The sequence below is a fragment of the Triturus cristatus genome, chromosome 9 (genome assembly GCF_964204655.1).
Source record: "Triturus cristatus chromosome 9, aTriCri1.1, whole genome shotgun sequence".
Taxonomy (NCBI): Eukaryota; Metazoa; Chordata; class Amphibia; order Caudata; family Salamandridae; genus Triturus; species Triturus cristatus.
The window spans coordinates 663,119,263-663,143,554 of NC_140592.1; the positions used below are offsets into that span (position 1 = coordinate 663,119,263).

The window sequence follows — 24,292 nt, forward strand, 5'->3', positions numbered from 1 at the left end:
ACTAATGTTTCTTACAGATACATAGTTACCGAAGGTAAGTAACTTGTTCATCTGAAAGAAACACGTTAGATTCCTCACCTTAGAATAGATACCCCAGCAATACCAACCCCGGAGGTGGGCCTGCGAACCAAGATCACACCAGAAAGTCCTGGAGAACAGAACGGCCAAAGAGGCCATCCCTCCGGACTTGGCTGTCCAGACAATAGTGCTTGGCGAACGTGTGCAGTGAAGCCCACGTCGCCGCATGACAGATGTTCTGCAAGGGGACTCCCCGTCCCAGGGCAGTTGTCGCAGCTGTGGCCCGGGTGGAATGGGCTCTCAGCCCAACAGGAGGGACCTTTTTCGCCAAGGAATAGCAGAGTTTAATACACAACACGACCCATCGCGAGATGGTCCGCTTGTGCACAGCTTTACCCTTCTTTGCACCTACATATCCAACATAAAGTTCGTCGTCCACACGGAACTGTTTTGTGCGGTCTAAATAAAATGACAGCGCACGTTTTAGGTCCAGACGGTGGAGCCTCTCTTCATCTTTTGAAGGATGCGGAGGCGGAAAGAAGGTGGGCAGCGTTACAGATTGCCCGATGTGAAAGGGAATCACGACTTTAGGAAGAAAAGAAGGACGTGTCCGGAGAACAACCTTATCCGGATGAACCGAAAGGAAGGGAGGTTTAGCTGACAGAGCCTGGAGCTCACTCACCCGCCTAGCGGAGGTGATAGCCACCAGGAAGGCAGTTTTCAGAGTCAGTAGACGAATGGGACAGTTGTGAAGGGGCTCAAAGGGAGCGCACATCAGAAAAGTGAGAACAAGGTTCAAGTCCCACTGACGCATTACGAAGGGAACAGGAGGGAACATATGAGTAATCCCCTTGAGAAAACGTGAAACAGGGGACTTGAAAAGAGAAGGCTGATCAGGAAGACTTAAGAAAGCAGAGATTGCAGCAAGATAACCCTTCAAGTTGCCCAGAGCAGAGCCCTGCTGGGCCAAAGAAAGAAGAAAGAGTAGAACCTCAGAAAGAGGGGCAGAAAGGGGATCCACAGCCTTTGCTGTGCACCATGCCACAAATTTGTTCCACCGGCAGGCGTATACAGTCTTTGTGGAGGGACGCCTGGCTGCCAGAATGACATCACAGACTTCAGGAGGCAAGTCAAATGGCATCAACTGTCGCCGCTCAATCTCCACGCATGGAGGTGGAGGCTGGACAGGTTCGGGTGGAGGACCGTCCCCTGCTGCTGCGACAGAAGGTCCTTCTGAAGAGGCAGTCGTATCGGGGGATCGATTGACATACTGAGTAGCTCGGGATACCAGTACCTTCGTGCCCAATCCGGATCCACCAAGATGACTTGGGCCCGGTCGCGCCTGATCTTCTTCAGCACTCTGGGCAGAAGTGGTATAGGCGGAAAGGTGTACAACAGACCGCAACTCCACTCGCGACGAAAAGCGTCTCTGAGCGAGTGCCGCCTTGGAAATTCCAACACGCAGAACTGCTGACATTGCGTGTTCTCTTCGGTGGCGAATAGAGCTAACCAAGGCTCTCCCCACTGCAGAAAGAGACCTTGCGCCACGTCCGAGTGCAGACGCCATTCGTGATCCATCATGCACCGGCGGCTGAGTTCGTCTGCTCTGGCGTTCAGAGAGCCCGTCAGATGTTGAACCACCAGGGTGATGCCCTGATGTTCCAGCCAGGGTCCACGACCCCACCCCGCCCTGTTTGTTGCAATACCACATGGCGGTGGTGTTGTCCGTGAACACCTGCACGACACTTCCCCGGACAGAGGGAAGGAAGGCTTTTAGTGCAAGTCGGATCGCCCTCAGCTCCAATAGGTTGATATGGAGCAGAGTCTCCGCCGGAGACCAGAGTCCTCTGATCTCCGCCTCTCCCATATGGCCCCTCCCATCCCAGGAGGGACGCATCCGTCACTACGACATGCTCCGGTTGGGGTAGGGAGAGGGATCTGCCGCTGACCCAATCGCGATTCGTGAGCCACCACTGCAGCTGGTTCGCAGTGCCCTCCGAGATCAAGACATGGTCGGACAGGTTGCCTCGATGCTGGGCCCACTGAAACTTCAGGTCCCACTGCAGAGCCCGCATCCGCCACCTGGCGTGAGGTACCAACAGGATGCAGGAGGCCATCAGCCGCAGAACCAACCTGACCGAAACCCAGGACAGAGGCCGGAAGATGGAAATCAGGGCCTGAATGTCCCGGACCTGCTGTTCGGGCGGATAGACCCGGAACTGCGCCGAATCGAGAACCGCCCCAATGAAAAGGAGCTTCTGGGAGGGACTCGGGTGCGACTTCGGCACATTGATGGAGAACCCCAGCGAGTGCAGGAGGTCGGCCGTAGTCTGGAGGTGGGAGACGACTCTTTTGGGGTTGAGCTGATGGAGTGTCTCTTTTAAGGAGTGGGGGGTTAGCAAAGAATGCTCATAGATTGGTGGATAGTTCAACGTAGAAGCGAGTCCCGATTTTCTGCAAGAATGCCACCTGAATAACCAGCACTAACTTGTCTGGGAAAGAGGTGGTGTTGGGCAGATGCCCTGGATGTGCCTAAAGTTCACTCACGTGGTAACACGACTTATCGCAATGAGGAAGACTGTCTTTAAAGTCAGAAGATGCGCCAAGTAACTATGCATCAACTCAAAGGGTGAATAAAAGAGAAACTCCGTTAAGGTCTCACTATGGCATCACAAAGTGTTTGGGATGGAACGTGTGTCAAACATCCAATAAATCTAATCACAACAGGTGGTTTAAACAAAGGACGGTTGGTCCAGCCAACGTAGTAGACAGACGAGGCCACCAAATGCACTTTAATATTGCTCACTGCAAGCCCTTTCTGGACCAAAGGTAAAACAAACAAAAGGACATCTCAAAGCTTTATTTGTAAGGGGTTAGTCTTCTGAATGCCACACCTAGCCACTAATTTGTTTCACCACCAGCATAAATGAATTTCGTGGAAGAGCACCTGGCGGTAAGGAATACATCCACCACTTCTAGCAGCGGATCAAACGCACCCAGTTGCCATCACAAACTCCATAATGCAGGTGTAGATTGCACAGAGTCGGTGGAGGACACTACCCTGTTGTTGTCCTTGCAAAGTGGTAGCCGGATCAGAGAACAGATGCTCAAGCCCAGAAGGTCCAGGTATCACACACTCCTGGTCTAATCTGAAACCACTAGGATAACTTAGGCCCTGTCTCTCCTGAACTTTTTCAGAACTCTGGGCAGGACAGCCAGGGGCGGGAAAGCGTACAGGAATCCCATATTTTATTTCATCCGGAATGCATCCCTTCGAATGTTTATTCTTGTGTAAACTCCAACGAGAAAAACCCTTAACACAATGCGCTTGACAGTGGTGAAACGATCTAGAAAGTGTTCTACCCACTCTAGGACGATGCCTTGCGCCACCTCGAAATGTAGAAGCCACTTATGTGGCGTCAGATGCTGCCTGCTCAGTTTGTGTGCTCTGGCATTCAGGGACCCTTCTAGGTGGTTCTTGATCAGAAAGCTACCCTTGTACTTTAACCATCTCAAGAGGTGCAGGGTTTCTGGACACAAGACTAGGACTGCATTACGTTCTCCTTGTTGCAGCACCACATGGTGGTGGTGTTGTCTGAAAGAAACTGCACCAGCCTCTACTTGATGGACAGTTGGAAGACCTTTAGAGCCAGATGAATGGCCTGCAACTCTAGCAGACTGATGTGGAGCAGGCTCACAGCCGGAGACCAGGGTCCCCTGAGTGCCTCCTCCCCCAGATCACTTGCCATGCACAATTGGGATGTTTCTGCCGCCGCCGCCACCACCACCACCAGCTTTGGGGGGGTGAAAATATAGTGGCCTGCTGCTGGAGCAATTATTTTCAAGCAGTAACCATCTGAATCACTAATACTCTAATGGAGTGCAAGATTTAGTAAAAAATTTGAAATATAAACGGGAACTAAATCAGTCAAATGGATCCTCCAAATGGATATTACATTAATTGTTCAGAAATCGTACGTGTTTTTCCCAATTAAGTTAAGGACATGAATATAGAGACCCGTTTCAATGTCAGTTTTAAAATACTACTGGATCTGAGACCAGGAGGGACCCGACCCACTAAAAGACCTGGTACCAACAAGAGGTAAAAAGCAGACAAATGAAATGCATATAAGACTCTCGTAATTGACACAATTCTCATAAGGTGCTAATGACAGTGGCTGCCGCCGCCTATCTAAAGTAGTAAGCCGGCCGGGGGTGTGGGGGGTTGAGGAATAAAATAAAACTGAAATAATTTCACCTGCTGATCCGATCCCGCTGACACTGCTGGCCACCTCGTTGATCCTCTCGTTCAGCCCAGAAGTGGAGGGAACTCAAAGCACAGGCTCCCCCCACAATCCAGACACTGCTCTCTACCATGAGAGCAGAGCCAGGATTGGTCCGAGTGGCCTCGTTTGCAGCTCAGACAGTGCCTGGGAGCCTGTGGCTTTTTTCCATCTCGGCTGGGCAACACAACTGGGTTGGAGAAATCTAAATGCTCATGTCTGTTTGGCTGGCCTAAGACAGTCAGCCAAACTGATATGTGCCATTATAAGTGCGCACAGCTCCTTCCCCTGCCATGCCTGGCCCCGCCCTATACTCATTGCCCAGCTCAGACAGCGATTAATACAATTATAACATTGTCTTATTATCATTTTATTTATCAGTCAGTCAAACTAGTCTTTATTCGGCCAGAGGTCATATAAGCACAGAGAAATATCAAAACAAAATACAATAAAATTCCAGACAAATATTAAAGGATTCTCAAAATTCACATATCTGAAAATCATAAACAAAAAACAATTTTTGTGACACAGAATTGGATAATATTCCATTTAGTGGTCCATGTCAGTCGAACTAATTCATGCAATAAAGGCAAATTTGATTTAGTTTGGGTCACAACAAATCTATATCTAAAAAAGTATAACCAAATTTCGAAATGGCACTCATAGAACATTTAAAACATCCTTGAAGATTCATATCTTCTGATGTAAAAAGCTGATTTGATCAAATTAAGCATCGCATGACAGATTTCTAGTGATCCTAGGGATTGCAGGAATGTTAACTCTTCCTTATACTGTCTCACATTTGCCTTGTATAGTAACAGCACAAAAAATGAATGTCTTGGCCCTGTATACAAAGCGAAGAACAAAATTAAATGGCTGATGCACTGTATAATTTTATCACACCCACAAAACGGTAAGTCCTGATTCCAGACCTCTGGTGTAAGAAAAGCAAATTTAAAGTGCTAGGTGGGCAATCCAAAAAGGGTGAGCCAGTAGAGGTGTGCAATGTTCGTGATCCATCCTAAATAGGACTCTATGCTACAGGTTGTTGATACTTGGGCATAATTTACAATTTTTTGTTTAGCCTGGAACAACTCTAGGCATTTTTTCATATGGTGTTGCAAATACAATTCTTTAAAACATAGCTTATAACTTGGCCCGATTGTGTGTGGGACCTTGTATAAATCAGACAGGCCCAAACTATTAAAAGTATCCTTCAAGTATTTTAGCCATTGTATTTGGCCCACACCATCTAATGACAAGCAACCAGAAATACAAGTTTTAGTCAGGCCCACCTCTGGGGATTGATTTTAAACTTGTAGAATTTTCACTTTATTATAACCCCCGAGGCCTTAACCATACACAACAGTTGAAATGCACCTACTCCTATAAAGATTCAGCATTTCTGGGAGGGGTTTATTTTGTAACATGGGCAAATCTAAAGATCGCCTCAATGTTGTTGCTTAAAGTCTGGCATCTAAGTGTTAAAAGTGGTGTCCAACTTAGTAACGGAATAAAAAGAATCCTTAGGTAGTTAAAAGTTTTCACTATTGATAAAACTGAATCCCCCATTTTAAAAGACTTTGACTTAGTGCTGAGACGACCACATGTCATAATATACGACTTTGAAACGTTTCCTTGGAGGGCCAAGTACTCCGTGTAAGCTAAAAAATATGTAAAGTGGATTGAAGGCTATTTGCAGTAAGTGCGATGAAAACTGCGTCAACCACATATAATAAAATGGGATTGGACTTTCCACCCAGATATGGCACACCCATATACCATTTTGGACCAGACATTACTAATGCCATTTATCATCTGCTGGCTCTGGGCAGTGGGGCGATATTCCTCTACCATTACAGAAAACCTGCCCTGGCTATGGAGTTAAAAATACATTGGGAAATTATCAAGGAACATTCCCACTGACATCATTCAATATGCTAGCCTTGCCCCTCAGAGACAGGGGATGAGGTGGAAGAATCCTCTTTCGAGCAACATAGGCATATAACATCCATGGCTTCTATAGATCACCACCCCAGGGTGCGGACATCAGTTTCTTTTCGAGACTTTCCATGTCAGGAGTGCAGAGCCATGAGCAACACGGACAACTGGTGTGGGAAACTAGTGCCATCAAGGGGAAACGCTCTGCCCCTAAAAATCCGTTTGGAGAGAGGGGAGGATAGGTGTGTCGGTAAGGAATCTGCAGCTAGATAATCTCTACCAGATAAGGTGTTACCGAAGGTAACCTAACTGGTTCATCTGATGGAGACTTCTAGCTGCAGATAATTTACCTGAAAATACACACTCAAGCAATAACTTCCCTTAGGACTAAAGAGTCCTGCAGGATCGAACAAGCGAAGTGACCATCCTGACAGTCCAGGCAGTAGAGCTTGGTGTGCTTGTTCAGAGAAGCCCACGTTGCTACTTGGCAGATGTTCAGAAAATAAATTTGGTGTGCTAATGCAGTGGTAGCAGCCTTGGCTCTGGTGGAATGAGCCCGCAAACCCTCAGGAGTTTGTTACTTGGCCAGTGTGTAGTAGATTTTAATGCAGAGCATGGTCCATCGGGAGATGGTAAGTTTCTGCACAGCCTTCCCCCTTCTTACCTCCAACATTCCCCACAAAGAGTTGGTCTTCCACCCGGAACTCTTTCATGCTGTCAAGATAGAATGACAATGTTCTTTTTGGGCCCAGTAGGTGGAGTCCCACCTCTTCCTTAGAGGGATGCAGTGGAGTGTAAAAGGTAGGCAGGGTGATGGACTGGCCTACATAAAAAGGAGTGACCACCTTTGGAGGGAAGGAAGGAAGCTCTAGTGTGAACAACCAGCTTGTCTGTGAAAATGTTTAGGTATGGAGGCTTAGAGGACAGCCTGAAGCTCACCGATCCTCCGGGCAGAAGTTATTGCCACTAGAAAGGCAGTCTTGATGGTAAGGAGTCTGAGAGGACAGTTGTAGAGTGACTCAAAAGGACTGTACATCAGAAAAGTAAGTACTAGACTGAGGTCCCACTGAGGCATGATGAAGGGTGAAGGTGGAAACTGGCGTTTAAGACCTTTCAAAAACCTATTTTCAACAGGGGATTTGAAAAGGGATGGCTGATCTAGCAACCATAGAAATGCTGAGATGGCAGAAAGATAGCCCTTTAAGGTGCCCAGAGCAGAGCACTGCTGGGCAAGAGAAATAATAAATAGGAGGACCTGAGAAAGGGAATCAGAAAGAGGCTCAACTTGCTTTGCAGCACACCGGCAGGAGTCTATCACCTTGGTGGAGGGATGCCTGGCTACCAAGATAATATTGCAGACTTCGGGTGGAGGGTCAAAAGCAGTCAGCTGTCGTCCCTCAATCGCCACGCTTGAAGGTGCAGAGCTGCCAGGTTTGGGTGGAGGGCCATCCCCTGCTGCTGCGTCAGGAGATCCTCCATAAAGGGCAGGCTGATGGCCATGCTTAACCACTAGGGGGTACCAAACTCTCTGAGCCCGGAGCCACAAGGATGACTTAGGCCATAGGCCAGGTCCTTCCTGATCTTTCTGAGAATTCTAGGCCGAAGTGGTATGGCAGAAAGGCGTACAGGAGACCTGAGCTTCACTCGAGGCGAAAAGCGTCTCAGAGCGAGAGCAGCATTGGAAACTTCAGCACACAAAACTGATACCATTGTGTGATCTTAGCAGTGGCAAACCGATCTAACCAACACTCTCCCCACTGCAAAAATACCTTACACCACCTCCTGATGGAGACGCCATTCATGATAAATTAGGCATCTTTCATTTGAGTTTGTTTGCTCTAACATTCAAAAAGCTTGCTAGGCGTTGAACCACCAAGTATATGCACTGTTTCTCCAACCATGTCCAGAGAGACAGGGCCTCTTGACAAAAGGTCTCTGACCCCACCCGGCCCTGTTTGTTGGAGTACCACATGTTGGTGGTGTTGTCCATTAGCATCTAAACTAACCTTCTCTTGATGGAAGGTAAAAAGGCGTTCAATGCCAGTCGGATCGCCCAGAGCTCCAGTAGGTTGATGTGGAGTCAAGTTTCCACTAGAGACCAGAGGCCTCTGATCTACACCTCTCCCACATGACTGCCCCATCCCAGGAGTAACGCATCTGTCACCACTGTCAGATCTGGTTGGGGAAGGTAGAGGGACTGCTGCTGAGCCAATCTGGGTTCATTAACCAGCACTGCTCATCTCCTACAGTTCCCTACGAGATCTGAACCATGTCGGAGAGATTCTCCTGATGCTGCACCCACTGGAACTGGAACACTGCAAAGCCTGCATATGCAAGCGGCATGTGTTACCAGCAGGATGCAGGCAGCCCAGCTGCCTCAGGGTCAGTCTCACCAAAACCCAGGATAGAGGCTGAAACATCGGTATCATAGCCTGAATATAGTGGATCGGGAGGATAAGCCCAAAACTGCACCGTGTCCAGAACAGCTCAGATGAAAGGGAGCATCTGAGAGGGAGTGAGGTGTGACATCAGCATGTTGATAGTAAATCCCAGTGAGTACAGGAGGTCTTCCATAGACTGGAGATGGGAGACAACTGCCTGGGGTGAGCCTGTGTTCAACAGCCATTTGTCGAGGTAGGGGAGAACTGGAACTCTCTGATCTCTGCAGATGGTAAACACCCGAAGAGCGCTGTTAAAGCCGAAAGGGAGCATGGCGAATTGAAAGTGCTCATGACCTTTTGTGAACCTCAGGTAACTCCTATGAGCAGGCAAGATGGGAATGTGGAGTGTGCACGCCCTGCAAGTCCAACGCTACCAACCAATCTCCTGGGCCGAGGCTCCCTCCTCCGTAGCCACTGTAGGAGGAGAGACCATGCCAGTATCTGGGGAGGTTTCCAGTACACTGGCATCCGACATTTCCGCACCAGTCCATATTGGGGTCTAGGGGCCTGCATTGTTCAGGGTCCAGTGGCCCATCTAATCTTCCTTAAGTCCTAGCTCATAGGTATAGGGTTCAGAATCTGACCTGAAGGGTATGGCTACAGTCCGCGTGGATTCGGCATTGGGTGCTGCCCCTCCCGCTCCATATCTGAGTCAGGGACGAGAATTGGGATGGAGCCGGCAGCATAGACATTGGGTACGGCTTCGAGGAAGGTCAAGGTGGTACGATCGGCGCCGGTCCAGATACAACCGTGAATCCAAGAGGCCCTACTGCTGTCGAGGGAGGAGGCCGGCTGGGCTGCTGTAGATCCCGAGGATTAAACGGCAGGCGAAGGTGGTGAGTGCGCCGCTGGATCTGAACTGCCCGCCTCAATTTCGTGCCCCGGCGCAACATCTTGCTTTCGGCCTAACCAACTACGGGGATTGTCCCGCTGCGGCCCGAGCTGGCCTATAATCTCTGCTGCTCCTTGCGGGGCCCTGACTCTTCCCACCTGTGGCTTTGGGCTGTCTTGGAACAGCGGCGGCGGACCCCGGCGGTCTTCCTCCCTGCTGCACCTGGCTTGAGTGGGGTGATTGCTGACGCTGCGGGGGCCTGGACTGCGCTATTGCCCTGTAGCCACCGGCGGAGTGATCGCGGCTCCGCCGGGTCTTTGGTCGGGCCTGTGGGGGCCCCCCCCCCCCCCCCCCCCCCGGGGCTGTAGACTGTTGAGAGTGTTTCGTGGTGTCCTCTGTCTTGGCTGCGTGTACTGGGGGTTTGCGGGGACGTTTTCGCCGTTGCCCATCGCCGCAATCCCGAGCCAACGCCCTACGCTTATTACGCCTGGGGATCCCCGCTTCGGGCCCTTGTGATGCATTAGGAGGGGAACCGATAAGGCTGCTCCTTGCAGGATACAACCAAGCGCACGGACGCGCTTTCCTGCCAACGGTCTTGCCCTGGGGGTAGTTGGAGCCTGCCGTTTAGACCCACACGCTCGCGCCACCAATGACCACTCCGACACTCGTGGAACTGCACTGTGGTCCGGACCCGCACGCGTGGATCTGACTCCTCCAACACTATCACGAGCCGCACACTTGATATGGAGAAGGTCCTGAAAGTGATAGCTGCTAAAAATGAGGATTTAGAATCCCGCTCGAGGAGGAACAATCTACGTATTCTTGGAGTGTCAGAGTCGACGGCCACTGACAGGATGGAAGTGTACATCGAGCGCTTCCTCATAATGCTCTTTGGGAGAGGCTTTTTCGCCTGTCCTCGTTGTTGAACGAGTGCACCGGTCCTTGGCAAACCGTCTGGCACCAGGTACCCCTCGCCGTCCCATAATAGCTAAAATACTGAACTATCGGGACCGTGACACTGTCCTCCGTCTTTCTAGGGAAAAGGAACAACTCCGGTACGAAGGGATGGAGATCTCGATCTACCCCGATTTTACCATGGCCGTCCAGGAGCAAAGACGTAAGTTCCTGAAGGTCAAAAAGAAACTGCAACAACTCAATCTGCCCTACGCCATGCTGTTCCCTGTCCATCTCAAAGTAACATACCAAAATAAACAGCACTTCTTTACTAACCCACAACATGCCCAGGACTTCCTTAAGGCCCTGCCCATACAGGCTACAGACCGGTCCTCCCCCGTGCATCAGCCAGAGGGGACTGGTGGTGCATCCGATCTAGAATAAGTCTTTGGAGGAGCAGCCCCGGCGTGTGGGGGAGGTACACTACGTCCCTGTAAACAAGCCTACGATTTTAAGTGACTCTACGGACATGGAACTGCCACACATAACTCAGCCCATACTGGGAGGTCTGGGGTGCAAACAGAGTCTGGGACATGTACGTCGTGTGAGGGGCTGAATAGAAATAACAGCTTATGCATATTGCAATGGAGGGGCATATGCCCCAGGAACTCTCCCAGCATTGTTGACCAACAGAGACCACCTGTCTCTCCCCAAGGTTGTCCGGCGCAGAATGCGGATTAATATTCCAACTTCGCATTAGCCCCCACACTCAATGACCTGACCTTCACTCCTAATACCCGTGGTACTAAGTCCGTTCCACTGTAACCTACTGGATAGAATCCTCCAGATGAAGAATCGTATCTGACACCATGACGAGATTAACTCGTACAATAATACCCGAGCAACCTCGCTCACGTGAGGAGAGACTGGTCACCCTCTAGATTCCACCCGACAGGTGAACCCTACGTATTTTATCTCACGATTATGTTTATGGTTAGGCCACCTTCCCCAGTTGGGAATCTGTCGCAAAGGGTAAATAGGGAAGGGACATGGGGACTAGGCCACGGCAGGATTGGGCTGCTGATGTGGGAGGGGGGGGGAGCCTGTCCCGTGTTCCAGCAGGGACAAGGGGTTTTTCTTTTATGCCACTATCCAATGTGCTCCTATGAAGAACTATGACTCAAAAGCGAAGCCTAGTCAGTCGATGCCGATGCCCTAGAATTTTTACTGTATGTCAACAATATGGCAGACCGCCCTAGACCCCCTACATACAACTTCCTAACTTGGAATGTTCGTGGCTTGGGAAACCCCCGTAAACGCCGACATATACGGTCGTATTTGGACCGCCACAACATTCAGTGTGCGATTCTCCAGGAAACGCATTTCCGTCCCACTGACTCTCTCATTTGCATCCCGATGGGCATCTCATTCCTATTTCTCCTCATAATCTTCCTATGCCAGGGGCACAGCCATACAATCCCTCCCTTACACCCGCATAGGCTCTCTCATAGAACCCGAAGGCCGCAACACTCATCTGGGGCCGCCTGGCAACCCAGTCCATAACTATGGTCTCCTGCTATGGTCCGAACACTGATGACCCAGAGTTCTTCCGGGTGCTCTGGGGCAAAATCTCGGACATAGGATCCACACACTTGCTATGGGGCGGAGACTTCAATGCAACCTTATATCCCACCATGAACCGTTCGCACCCACAACCGCATCATTACACCAACACACACTACACTCTTAAAGTGATTGTTGAACACAAACTGCTTGATGCTTGGCGCCATTTGCACCCGCAGCTCCGGGAGGGCTCTTGCTACATGACCGCCCGATCCTCTTGGTCACGGATAGATGGATGGCTCATTACCAAGGGCCTCACCCCCTGGCTGATGCAGGCTTCATATCTGTCCTGCACATACTCTGATCATTCCCCAGCACTCGTCACCCTTGCTCCTCAGATTGCCTCGCCCTTTCTGTCCTGGCGCCTCAACCCACAACATTTACTAGATCCTGTATTCCAACAGGAACTGGAACAAGAAATAACTGATTTCTTTTCACGAAATATAGATTTGGTTGAACACTATTCCACTATATGGGAGGCTTTTAAAGTTACCATCCGAGGGATATGCATTGCAAAAAGTGGCGGACTCTTGAAAGATCTCCGCTCTAGACTTCATAAACAAGAAACTGAGCTCAAACAAATGGAGAATATGATACAAACCACCTCCTCCCCAGAATTGCAGGCCCAGCTGGGAAGCTTAATCACTGAATATCAAGAAACAGCCGAGACAGAATGTACATTTAGGGGGATATATAACCAGGCGCGCCGGATCGGGGAAGGCGACAGACCGGGGAAAGCACTCACATCCCTAATTCGCCCTCCTCAATTCTCTAATGTTGTCCTGGAGATTGAAGACGCGGTCGGGCAAATACACAAGAATACTTCTGATATCGTAGAAGCTTTTTGCAGCTTTTATACAACTCTATATAGGACTCACAGAACCCACCCGGTAGATTTTACCCCCTTTTTCGAGGACACCGCAATAGCGTGGCTGGGTGATGGACAACAGGAATTTCTTCTGGCTCACCACGAGGATGAAGAAATCCTCTCCACCATCATGCAACTGCAATCAGGGAAGGCTTCGGGCTGGATGGCCTCCCAGACGAATTTTATAAGATGTTCCGAAACGTACTTATCCCTGTGCTTCGACATGTCTTTGAAGAGGCCCGGGAAACAGGCATCTTACCCCCGACGATGCGCGAAGCATGCATAATCTCCCTGCCCAAACCAGGCAAACCGTCCTCCCACTGTGACTCATACAGACCGCTCTCGTTAATTAATGTCGACGCTAAAATCTTGGCATAATTGATTGCCAACCGCATTAGCCCTCTCGTGACTGCTCTGGTACTCCCGGATCAATCGTGTTTCGTACCCAGCAGAGGTACGTCTCACAATTTACGCACGTTGTTTGCGGTCCTTCAGGACATTGAACCGGATTTGAACGCCGTGGCCATATTTCTCGACGCTACTAAGGCGTTTGATTTATTTGAATGGGACTACCTCGCTTTTGTCCTACAGTGCATGGGGTTCCCTGCACCATTTCTGGCCTGGATAGATTTATTATACTGATCTACAGGCTAGGGTCATGATCAATGGTGTTCAGTCCTCTCCTTTTAAGATCTTCTGAGGCACCCGCCAGGGGTGTCCCATATCGCCCCTCCTTTTCGCTGTAGCGATAGGACCCTTGGCTGCCAAGGTCCGACAACATTTCCGGGAACATGCGCGGATTTATCTAGAGAGGCAGATCTTAATTTTACTCTACGCTGATGATCTTACATTATACTTGCGAAATCCAGACGAAAGCCTCAACCCCATTATTAGACTGCTTATCCTATTTGGCCATCTCTTCGGAGTTACTATCAACTGGGGGAAATTCCAGATTTTACCCCCTACGGACGCCACCACACGATTCAAGACGGATTATCCACTCACATGGTATGAAGATACACTGACATACCTTGGAATAGTCCTCTCCCGAAATCGTGATGAGCTGATGCTCTCCAACTATGGAAAAGCGCTTGACCTCCTCACAGAAAAAATTACTAGATGGATAGCATTACCCCTTTCAAAGGCTGGCAGAGCTTCCCTGATCAAAATGGTGATACTGCCTAAACTGCTTTACCTCTATGAACATCCCTATGCCCCTAGTCGCCATTTTTTTTAAAGCCATCAGGGCCCATTTGATCCGACTTTTGTGGGGTGGACATCAGGCTAAACTAAATTGGGACACCCTTACGCCACCCTTTGAGGTCGGAGGATTTGAGATACCGGATCTGGAGCTCCATTTCATCCGTGCGCAGGCCCACTTTGCGGCTTACTGGATAAATCCCTCCCCATACATGCCTCACCTAGCAGTAGAGGACGGCTACATGGCTCCCACACCATTTTCAGCCTATTTGAACACTCCGGCGGTTCCAAGGAGACAGACTTCTACTACTGTTCATTGCACGACTAGTGCCTGGAAAGACCTAGCCTGCCGAACTCACTGTCCCCTACTATATTCACCCATACTTCCATTACAGGGGAGGCACGATCATCCGGTCACACAGGAAGGTGGTTGCCGCCGTCTGTTACACAAGCTATCTATTCACACCTGGGGGCAACTCTATGTGAAAAGGAAGGAAAATGCTACTTACCAGTATGCATCTGTTCTTGGCATGTAGAGCTGCAGAGCTACACACTTAGCATAGATCGCCATCTGGTGTTGGGCCCGGATGTCTGCACTTGTTTTTGTCCTGAAAAGTCTTTGAAAGTCACGGGACAGGTGACTTCTCCTTTGGACTATAGTGCGCATGGGCATCGGCTCCATCCTCAGATTGTTTTTCGCCAGCAGGGAAATGGAGTTTTGTAAGAGACAGAAAGATGCCCTTGTATGCTGTATCTAAATAAGATAGTACTGGAACAGATAAAGGTAGCCTGGGAGGCGGGTAGGCGTGTGTGGATCTGCAGCTCTACATGCCAAGAACAGATGCATACTGGTTTTCCGTAAGAGGCATATGAGTTGCAGTTCACATACTTAGCATAGATTGTATAGCAGTACCCATCCTTAGCGGCGACTACCAGTACCTGTTGCAGTAGTTTGAAATAGTGTTTTGAGTACAGCCTGGCCCACACTAGCTTGTTTTGTTTGCACATCCACAGAATAGTGTTTTGTGAATGTGTGCGGTGTAGACCATGTAGCTGCTTTGCAGATGTCATCTAAGGGAATGTTCCCTAAAAATGCCATTGAAGCCCCTATCTTTCGTGTAGAGTGGGCTTTAGGAGGAACAGATAATGTACGTTTTGCTTTGTGATAGCAAATCTGTATGCATTTGACAATCCACCTAGCTATCCCAGATTTTGATATGGGGTCGCCCTTGTGTGGTGGTGAGAAAGACACGAATAGTTGTTTGGTCCTACGAAAAGGTTGTGTTCTCTCGATGTAGTAAAGCAGTGCTCTTTTGACATCCAAGGTATGAAGAGCTCTTTCTGCGACTGTTTGTGGCTGCCAGAAGAATACGAGCAGCTCTACAGATTGATTGAGGTGGAAGGGAGAGATGACTTTAGGGAGGGATTTAGGATTAGTTCGGAGAACAACTTTATTACCCTGCATCTGCAGAAAGGGTTCCTGAATGGTCAGTGCTTGTAGTTCGCTAACTCTTCGTAGAGAAGTAATTGCTACTAGGAAAGCAGTTTTCCATGTTAGGAATTGGAGCTCACATTTATGTAAAGGTTCAAATGGAGGGCCCATTAGTCTTGTGAGAACGATGTTTAAATTCCACACAGGTGAAGGTGGTACTCTGGGGGGAATCATTCTTTTGAGGCCTTCCATAAAGGCTTTTATGGCAGGTACTCTGAAAAGTGATAGTTGTTGTCTATTTTGTAGATATGCTGCTATGGCAGCAAGATGCAGTCTAATAGACGTGTAGGCTAAGTTGCATCTTTGGAGGTGTAGTAAGTAGCCTATGATGTGTTGGATAGACACATCCAGTGGATTGGTGTTGTTGTTATGACAATGTATTACAAAACGTTTCCACTTGGCTGCATAGCATGCTCTAGTGGTAGGCAGTCTAGCTTCTTTAATGACGTTCATACAGTCAGGGGGAAGGGTAAGGTAACCAAATTCTAGGACCTCAGGAGCCAGACCGCCAGGTTGAGCTGAGCTGGGTACGGGTGTTGGATCTTTCCATGGTTCTGGGTTAAGAGGCGTGGAGAGAGGTGTAACTTCTGGTGCGGAACTACGGAGAGTTCCAGCAATGTGGTGTGCCACGGTTGTCTGGCCCAAGTTGGAGCAACTAGGATGAGCGTTAAGGAATGTTGCTGTAGTTTGCGCACCACTAGTGGAATGAGTGGGAGAGGCGGAAAAGCATACGCAAATTTGCCTGACCAGTTCATCCATATCGCATTGCCTTTGGACAATGGGTGAGGATATCTGGCGGCGAAGCTTGGGTATTTGGCGTTTTCTTGGGTGGCGAAGAGGACTATCTGTGGTTGCCCCCACATTTGAAAAAACGGTTGAAGAACTTGCGGATGAAGTTCCCACTCGTGGATCGGTTGTGTTTGACGGCTCAACAGATCGGCTTTGGTGTTTTGGACTCCTGGGACATGTTGGGCTAGGAGAAAAATGTGCGGAGGTATAGCCCACCTCCATATGTTCTGTGCTAGCTGAGAGAGCTGCAGAGTTTGTGTCCCGCCTTGTTTTTGTATGTAGTACATGGCTGTCATGTTGTCCGTGCGGACGAAGACAGTTTTGCCTGATATGGGTTTTTGAAATGCTTTTAAGTCTAGGTATATGGCTAGTAACTTCAGGTGGTTGATGTGGAGTAACTTTTGTTGAGGTGTCCACCTGCCCTGCATGGTGTGATGTAGTAGGTGAGCTCCCCAGCCAGAGAGCGATGCGTCCGCCGTCATAACTATTTGAGGAATCTAGGAACGGTCGCCCTTTGGAAAGGTTCTCGGTGTTCCACCACTGCAGAGAGCGAGGAGTACGACCATCCACCAACACCAGATCTGTTAACTGACCTTGAGCCTGATTCCATTGGTGTGCTAAGCACTCTTGGAGAGGACGCATCTGGAGTTTTGCATGAGGCACTATGAATATGCAAGAGGCCATCATCCATGAGTTGCATGAACACTCGAGCTGGAATAGAGTGTTGCGGTTGGAATTTGGTGAGAAGAGTTTGCATGCTTGCTATCCTGGCGGGACTGGGATAGGCTAGCGCCCTTGGTGTCTAGTGTGGCACCAAGGTATTGTTGCGTGTGGGACGGTTGCAGGTTGCAGCTAGGACTTGGCGTGGTTTACTGTGAACCCCAGGTCGTGAAGTTGTTGAATAGTGGCGTGAGTGTGTTGTACACACTGATTGTATGAGCTGGCTTTTATGAGCCAGTCGTCCAGATATGGGAAGACGTGTATGTGCTGTCTTCTTAGGTGTGCTGCCACCACCGCTAGGCACTTTGTGAACACTTGTGGTGCTGTGGTGACTCCGAATGGGAGTACTTTGATTTGATAGTGTTGACCGTCCACCACAAATCTGAGATTTCCTGTGAGCGTTGTGAATGGGAATGTGGAAATAGGCATCATTGAGGTCTAGGGTAGCAAGGAAGTCGCCCTGTGAAAGCAGAGGAAGGACCTGCTGGAGTGTGACCATGTGAAAATGGTCTGAGTGTATGTATAGGTTTAGGGGTCTGAGGTATAGAATAGGCCTTAGAGAGCCGTCCTTTTTTGGTATGAAAAAATACAGGGAGTAAACTCCTTTGTTTTGTTGGTGCAGGGGAACTGGTTCTATTGCACTTTTTTGTAGAAGGGAGATTACCTCCTCCTTTAGCAGTAACAAATGTTCTTGTTACATTGGATGCTGTTTGAGTGCTATGTTTGGGGGGGTAGATGTTAGTTCGAGACAATAGCCTGATTGAATTATCTCTTGCACCCACCTGTCTGAAGTGATGTCGGCCCAGGCAGGGAGGAATGGTGGAGTCTTCCCCCGACTGGAGTGGAATGGCCTGGGGGAAGTGAAGGGAAGTCATGGGGTAGGGGTGGAGGCAGAGCGGGAGTTGTCGTTTTTGCCTCTGTCTTTGCTGTTGTTCCCCCGGTAACCACCCCTTTGGTAACCTCTAGTAAAGATGGATTGGGTGGGAGGTTTGTAAGAAGTGGAGGGGCTAACAGAGGAGTAGCATCTGTGGGTGCTTCTGAAGGATGAGCGACAAAATGACCGTCTGGGAGCTTGCGACTGCAAGGCTCCCATAGATTTGGCTGTGTCTGTATCCTTTTTCATTTTCTCAAGTGATACGTCCACATTGGGGCCAAATAGGTGTTGCTCATCGAATGGCTGTTTGAGTATGGAACTCTGGACATCAGGTTTAAAACCTGAGATGCGTAACCAGGCATGCCTGCGCAAAAGGACACTGATGTTTATTGTTCTTGAGGCGGTATCTGCTGCATCTAAGGCACAACGGATGGAGGTGTTAGTGATGGTTTTACCTTCCTGTATGAGTTAATTGGCCCGGTTTTTATACCCGTCAGGGAGGTGTTCCATTATGGACTCAAGTTCATCATAATGTGCCCTGTCATACCTGGCTAACAGCGCTTGGGTATTAGCAATGCACCATATGTTTGCTGCCTGTGACACTGTGCGTTTGCCAGATGCGTCCAGGAGTTTAGATTCTTTATCTGGTGGTGGTGCGTCACCTGATGTTTGGGAATTGGCTCTCTTCCTTGCATTAGAGACTACCAAGGAGTCTAGTGGTACAGGGTCTTTAATGTATGCTGGATCAGTAGGAGCAGCCTTATACTTTTTTTCTATTCTCGGGTTGATGACTCGAGCCCTGGCTGGGTCTTTAAAGATCTCTGGGGCATGATTAATGACCCCTTTAAGCATGGGTAAAGTTGAGGTGGACCTTCGTGTGGTATCGAAAGTGTCCATGAGAAAATCTTCCTCTACTAGGTCTGTATGAAGGGCAACCCCGTGGTACATTGCAGCTCTGTGAAGGAGCTGGTTCAAGCTGATATTGCCCTCTGGAGGGGAAGGCCTGGAGGGATAGAGGTCATCTTGTGGGGTGTAAGAGACGTCGGGACACTGTAATCATCCCAGGGGTCTGGGGAGCCAGTAGGGGTAGGGTCCCCAAGGGGTTGATCGTCCGCTCCTCCCCCTGCATCATCTGAGGTGTTATCATCATCATCATCATCATCTACTGGGGTAGGTGATGGTGTAGGAGAGCGGTGTGGTGGGGGAGGAGGAGGAGGAAGATGAGGAAGAGGAGAAGGGATCCTTAATGGAGAGGTAGCAAAGTCTCTCTTTTTCGGTGGTGGTGGTGCCGGTGCAGGCGTTTCCAGGCGTCTTTTCTTGATGCTAAGCATTAAGTGACCAGTCTTAGGATCCTTGACAAGGGTCTTTTGGGTAGGATCTGGCCGAAACAGTTCTTCAGTGGGAGGCATATCCTTCGGAGTCGACGGCTTTGATGCCGTAAGCTTTTTCGGCGCCGACTCGCTAGCGGTTCTAGGTTTGGAACCGTGCAGTTTTGCAGTGTCTTTATCTGATGGAACCTGTTGTTTTTTCGGTTCCGATGTCTTTGGCTTCGAAGAATGGGAGTCGGGCCCTTTGGTGGTACTTTTTTTGGTCGGCTCCGAGGGTGTTGTCGGTGCCGAGGAACCGGTGCTAGCCTTCGACGCCGACTGCTTAGAAGCAGCGGTCGGCATGGATGAGGAAGAGGACGTCTTCTTTTTCGGTGCCTGAGTATGTTTTTCGGCACAGAGTGTAGGCTGACTCAAGCCAGAGTCGCCTAAAGGCTTAGTAGGCCTCTTTACCAGGGCTCGAAGGCGGGGCATGGGAAGCAGTGTCTCGGTGTGCACCTGGGTCCACAGGTGGTACCGAAGCCTTTTGTGATAGGGTCGAGGGGGGGTTTGGGTCGGGGTAGACGTCTGTACTCACGGCCCTTTGAGCTGGAGTGATGTCCTCGACGGCGGAGTCATGTGCTTCGGAGGCGCTGATTATGGCTTCTTCGACTCGAACTTGCTCCGAAACATCGACGCCTTACTGGAAGATGTCGTCGGGGATCGAAGATGACGAGCGAGCCGTTCTTCTTCTAGCTCGTCGTCCCGGATCGTTTTCTTGGAGGGGAAGGAGGCGCAAGCTGGACAGTCTCTGGCCTCATGCTCCGGTGAGAGACAGAGGTTACACACCTCATGTAGGTCGGTGTGGGGAAACCTCGACCCACAGCAACACTTTTTGAATGGCGTCCTTTCCATGAGCTGGAGATGAGGCCCAGGTAGGCCCGAAGGCCTTCGTCGACGACCGGAATCGAAGACTTCGAAGTTGAAGGGTCATGTGGAGTGGGAAAACGCGATCGAAACAATACAGTTGAGAAGGGAAGGATTGCGCATCGAAAGAGAAAACCGTTAACGGTTCCGAACTGGAGCACGAGAACACATCCAAGCCCGGAAAAAAAAACAATCTGAGGATGGAGCCGATGTCCATGCGCACTATGATCCAAAGGAGGAGTCAACTACCTCGTGACTTCCAAAGACTTTCCAAGACAAAAACATCCGGGCCCAACACCAGATGGAGATCTATGCATAGTTTGTAATCTGCAGCTCATATGCCTCAAACATGTATTTGTGTAGTACAAGTTTGAGGTTTGCAAGGGATTCAGGGTAAAACGACCTGGTCAGAGTCATGCAACTCACCCCCACACTGGATTTCCCCTATGTGTACAGGTTTGCTAGGTTTCCCTAGGTGCCTGCTGAGCTAGGGACCAAAACCTATAGCGACACACATTGGAAAAAGAGGGTCTGTTTTGAGTGGAAAATGTGACTCGTCCATGTTGTGTTTTGACTCGTTCCCTGTCGTGGGCACTAGGTCTACCCACACAAGTGAGCTACCATGAAAAACCATTGTACGGTGCAGTCAGTTGTTAACTCTGGACACCTTGGAGAATCTACAAAACCTATATATCCCCAACAACCAGAAGGGTCTAGCAGATATAATGGTATATTGCTTTTGTAAATCGGCCATCATGGCAACATTTTATATGGAACAAATGCAATTCATCAAAGAGACCGTAAAATCACACAAAATAATCAGTGAGTATACAGGGATTAGATTAAACTGATGCTCTATTAGCCTACTATGAAAATAGGCCGAATTCGGTTTGCCCCCCCTGACAGCTTATGTCAAAAGAGTCATGTGGTACTTCAGAAATATAGAAACTGACTACAACTTAGACCAGGTAGCAAAAATCAGTGCGAAACAGATACACACAGCTGCAGATTAATTCTTGTTCAAGTCACATTCTTACATATCACAACTGTAGCACAGAAAACTAGCAGCAAGAACCTGCTGCCTTTCACAACCTACCTACAGGCCCACTTTGTCAAACAGTACTTACAATAACGTTACACAACAAACTGTTTATTTCTTTCTCATGTTGGTCCCCTACTGTTCGTTACACTTGTTACATATTATGATGTACTTTCTCCCTTATTCTAATGTGACCGTTACTTTTGAATGTTTCATTATGAAGTTCCTCAGTATCGCTGAGGTCTAGGCAAGCTATATAAATGTCAAAAATAAATAGTGTGTGGAAAGCATAGAAACCAAATCAACCTGAAATTTCAACATTTTTCATTCTAAATTGAGATTGCTCCCAAACCAAGAACAACCAAGTGAAAATGCAAAGAAAGTAATATGGAAAACTCACCGTGGTCTACAGAACAGCTTCCTAGTTTGACGTCACAGTTGGTAGACACATCTGGCAAGGCATGGACAAATGCTGCCTTGAGTCCGTTAGGTAGAGATGCATCAGACACTGGACTCTCACAATGTGTGGAGCAAATCTGAACTGGATCCAGTCCCTGGTTAGTGCTTGGCAGCCTTGTGCCATCAGGGTTCAAGACTGGCCTGGGACTGAAAAAGCTCCCATTTGCCTGAGCATCCAGTGTCAGAGTTTTGGGGGGCAAGAGCTGGGGAAGGCAGTGTGTGTGACCTGAGGGGTTCATGTGAGGGTCAGAGGTCTCTGTCAGACCAAGGGCCTTTTCAGCAGATTTTTCAGGAGGGCTCTCCACTCGGGTCACAACAAAGATTTTATGCCCCCTCCCTGGACTAGAAACAGAAATTCTTCTTTCATTACTTTTCGAATCAACACGCTCTGGAGACCTGGGTGGGTCCCCTTCACTTTTGCCCTGGAAATCAGAATGGCTATCCCTCTGGCTGCTTGGGGGAGCAGAACTTCCACATGAGCTGCAAGTGTCATTCTCAGGTAATGTGGAGCTGCAAGTGTCATTCTCAGTTAATGTGGAGCCTAACGGATGAACAAAAGTTTTCACAGTGCCAACATTTTGATCATGACCTTGATCAGTGACCTTGACTGTAGCCTCCTCCTCATCCTCTGTATCAGAATCGGACTCCCAGTCTGCAGTCTCCGCTATCTCCTTTACGTCATCTACGACACTGTTCACAGCATCTGCATGGTTCGATACTAAAACTTCGACTACTTCTTCTGCCTGCTCTGTAGACTCTGTTACGCTGATTTCAATAATATCTTCCACAATCGCTTCTTCAGCTGCTGGCTCAGTGATGGTAATCTCAGGCATAGAGGCAGAGAGCTGCATTTTATGCTCATTTTCCTCTTTCTCTTTGGCCAAAATGAAGTTGCGTTTGCATCCATTCTGGATTTCAGCAAGCAGGGCTTTCTGTGTGTCAATAAAACTCTTCACCTGGGAAACAGAAAAATAGCAATTGAAGTACAGCACAATTCAAACAAAACTATTTCTTATTTTGAACATCCAGGGTTACCAGTACTTTATGGAGCCTGAACAACTTTGCAGTGTAAGTACTTATATCAAACCCACTAATACCCTGAATGGAATGCTGTAAACTGGTTTAGGAACATTGGGAAAGAGTTCATTAACATACTAACATCAATTGGACTTGGCTATAATACCTCAATTTGTACCAACATTGTCTAAGAATGAGCATTCACGATATATAATTTTCTGTAAGGATTATTTTTCTTTATGCGCATCCTCATGACAATGGTTTGAAGATTCTGAGGGGGTATATGTCACTTTCATGTGGCTCGCTGACTCACTGAGAGTCCTTATTTGAAGACCTCCTTCAGGAAATGAAGGTTTCTACCAACAACACGGACTGCAAAACCTAACTGATGGAAGCCAACTTGAAGTTGGAGGTTGATCAAACAGAGTAATAGGATCCAGACTTGAACCAGAAGCTGTCAACTCCCGGAAGGCATGGGATAGACCGTGCACAAATATGAGAGATTTAAGAACTAGAATCTTTGTGATTTAGCTGGAGCAAAAGGTTTTGCATTTGAATATCACAAGGATGACAAACATATGAATTTTAGGGGTGCCATCCCTTTTTTAGCTTGTTTAAGGTCATTAGACTTCCTTTAGATGGTGTCTTAGAGGCTCTCTTCGCGATCTCTGGAAATATCCAGGGTATTTAGAATTCCAAACAAGGTACCAGGAGCTAGAGACTACAACCCCTGGTGCTGGGTTTATGACTGCTGACCTGAAGGACAATTTACAAAGAAAGGTGGTGACTAACCATTGCTGCAAAAAGATTTTGCATTCAGAGGATGCAAATTTCATTTTTTCCAGTCTGAATTGACATTGAAACTGTTTCCAGACCTTGTGAGATCACCGGAAAAAAGAGCTTTAAGAATCAGAACTGAGAGAAGGGCATAGACTCCACCTTGTCTTCTCTACAAGCATTTGATAACACAATGGCTGTGTAATACAGCTTATTAACCCCTTCCATGCGGGGCGGATTCCCCCGCTGTGCTGAGCGCTGCTTGCGCGGGCGTGGTCATGACGGAACAGTTCCGTCATGAGCACAGCTCAACCGACGCTCATGACGGAACCGTTCCGTCATGAGCGCCGAAGGGGTTAAAATGTTCCATTGCAGTGTCCACAAACTGCAGAGAAGTTCTAGGCACCAGACTGGAATAGGAAACTCTTGCAATAGCTGGGTCTGAGGAATAGACTTACACAAGGAAAACCTGTCAAATGGATGGTAAAAGAACCCTCCCTATAATCTTGAAAATTGATGCAGCAGTGCCTGGTGAAAGATTGGAGAGATGCTGATGTGACGTCCTGCCAGATGTCAAAAATCGGAACAGCCCAAGTTAGAGCTATAGTGCAGCTTTCGCCCCACTGTAATGGAGCTATTTGGACCTCGTTATTGGACTAGGCATAACAGTTTGATTCAGGGGACAATTCAATATAAGATCTGCCCTTCCTTTGCTCAAACTCAACCAACAGTTGTCCAACAACACACCACATCAATAAAGACTTCAAGGGCGTACAGTGGTTCTAACCAGTTAA

General features: G+C 48.6%; 1 protein-coding gene across 1 annotated transcript in view; it reads right to left on the reverse strand.

Annotated features, from left to right (window-relative positions):
- PPP1R37 (protein phosphatase 1 regulatory subunit 37) overlaps positions 1-24,292 on the reverse strand; it is a 551,713-nt gene that overhangs the window by 69,484 nt on the left and 457,937 nt on the right. The window contains exon 11 of the mRNA XM_085625734.1: positions 21,646-22,660. Coding sequence (XP_085481860.1) covers positions 21,646-22,660 — 1,015 coding nt within the window. The remainder of the gene's footprint in view (positions 1-21,645; positions 22,661-24,292) is intronic.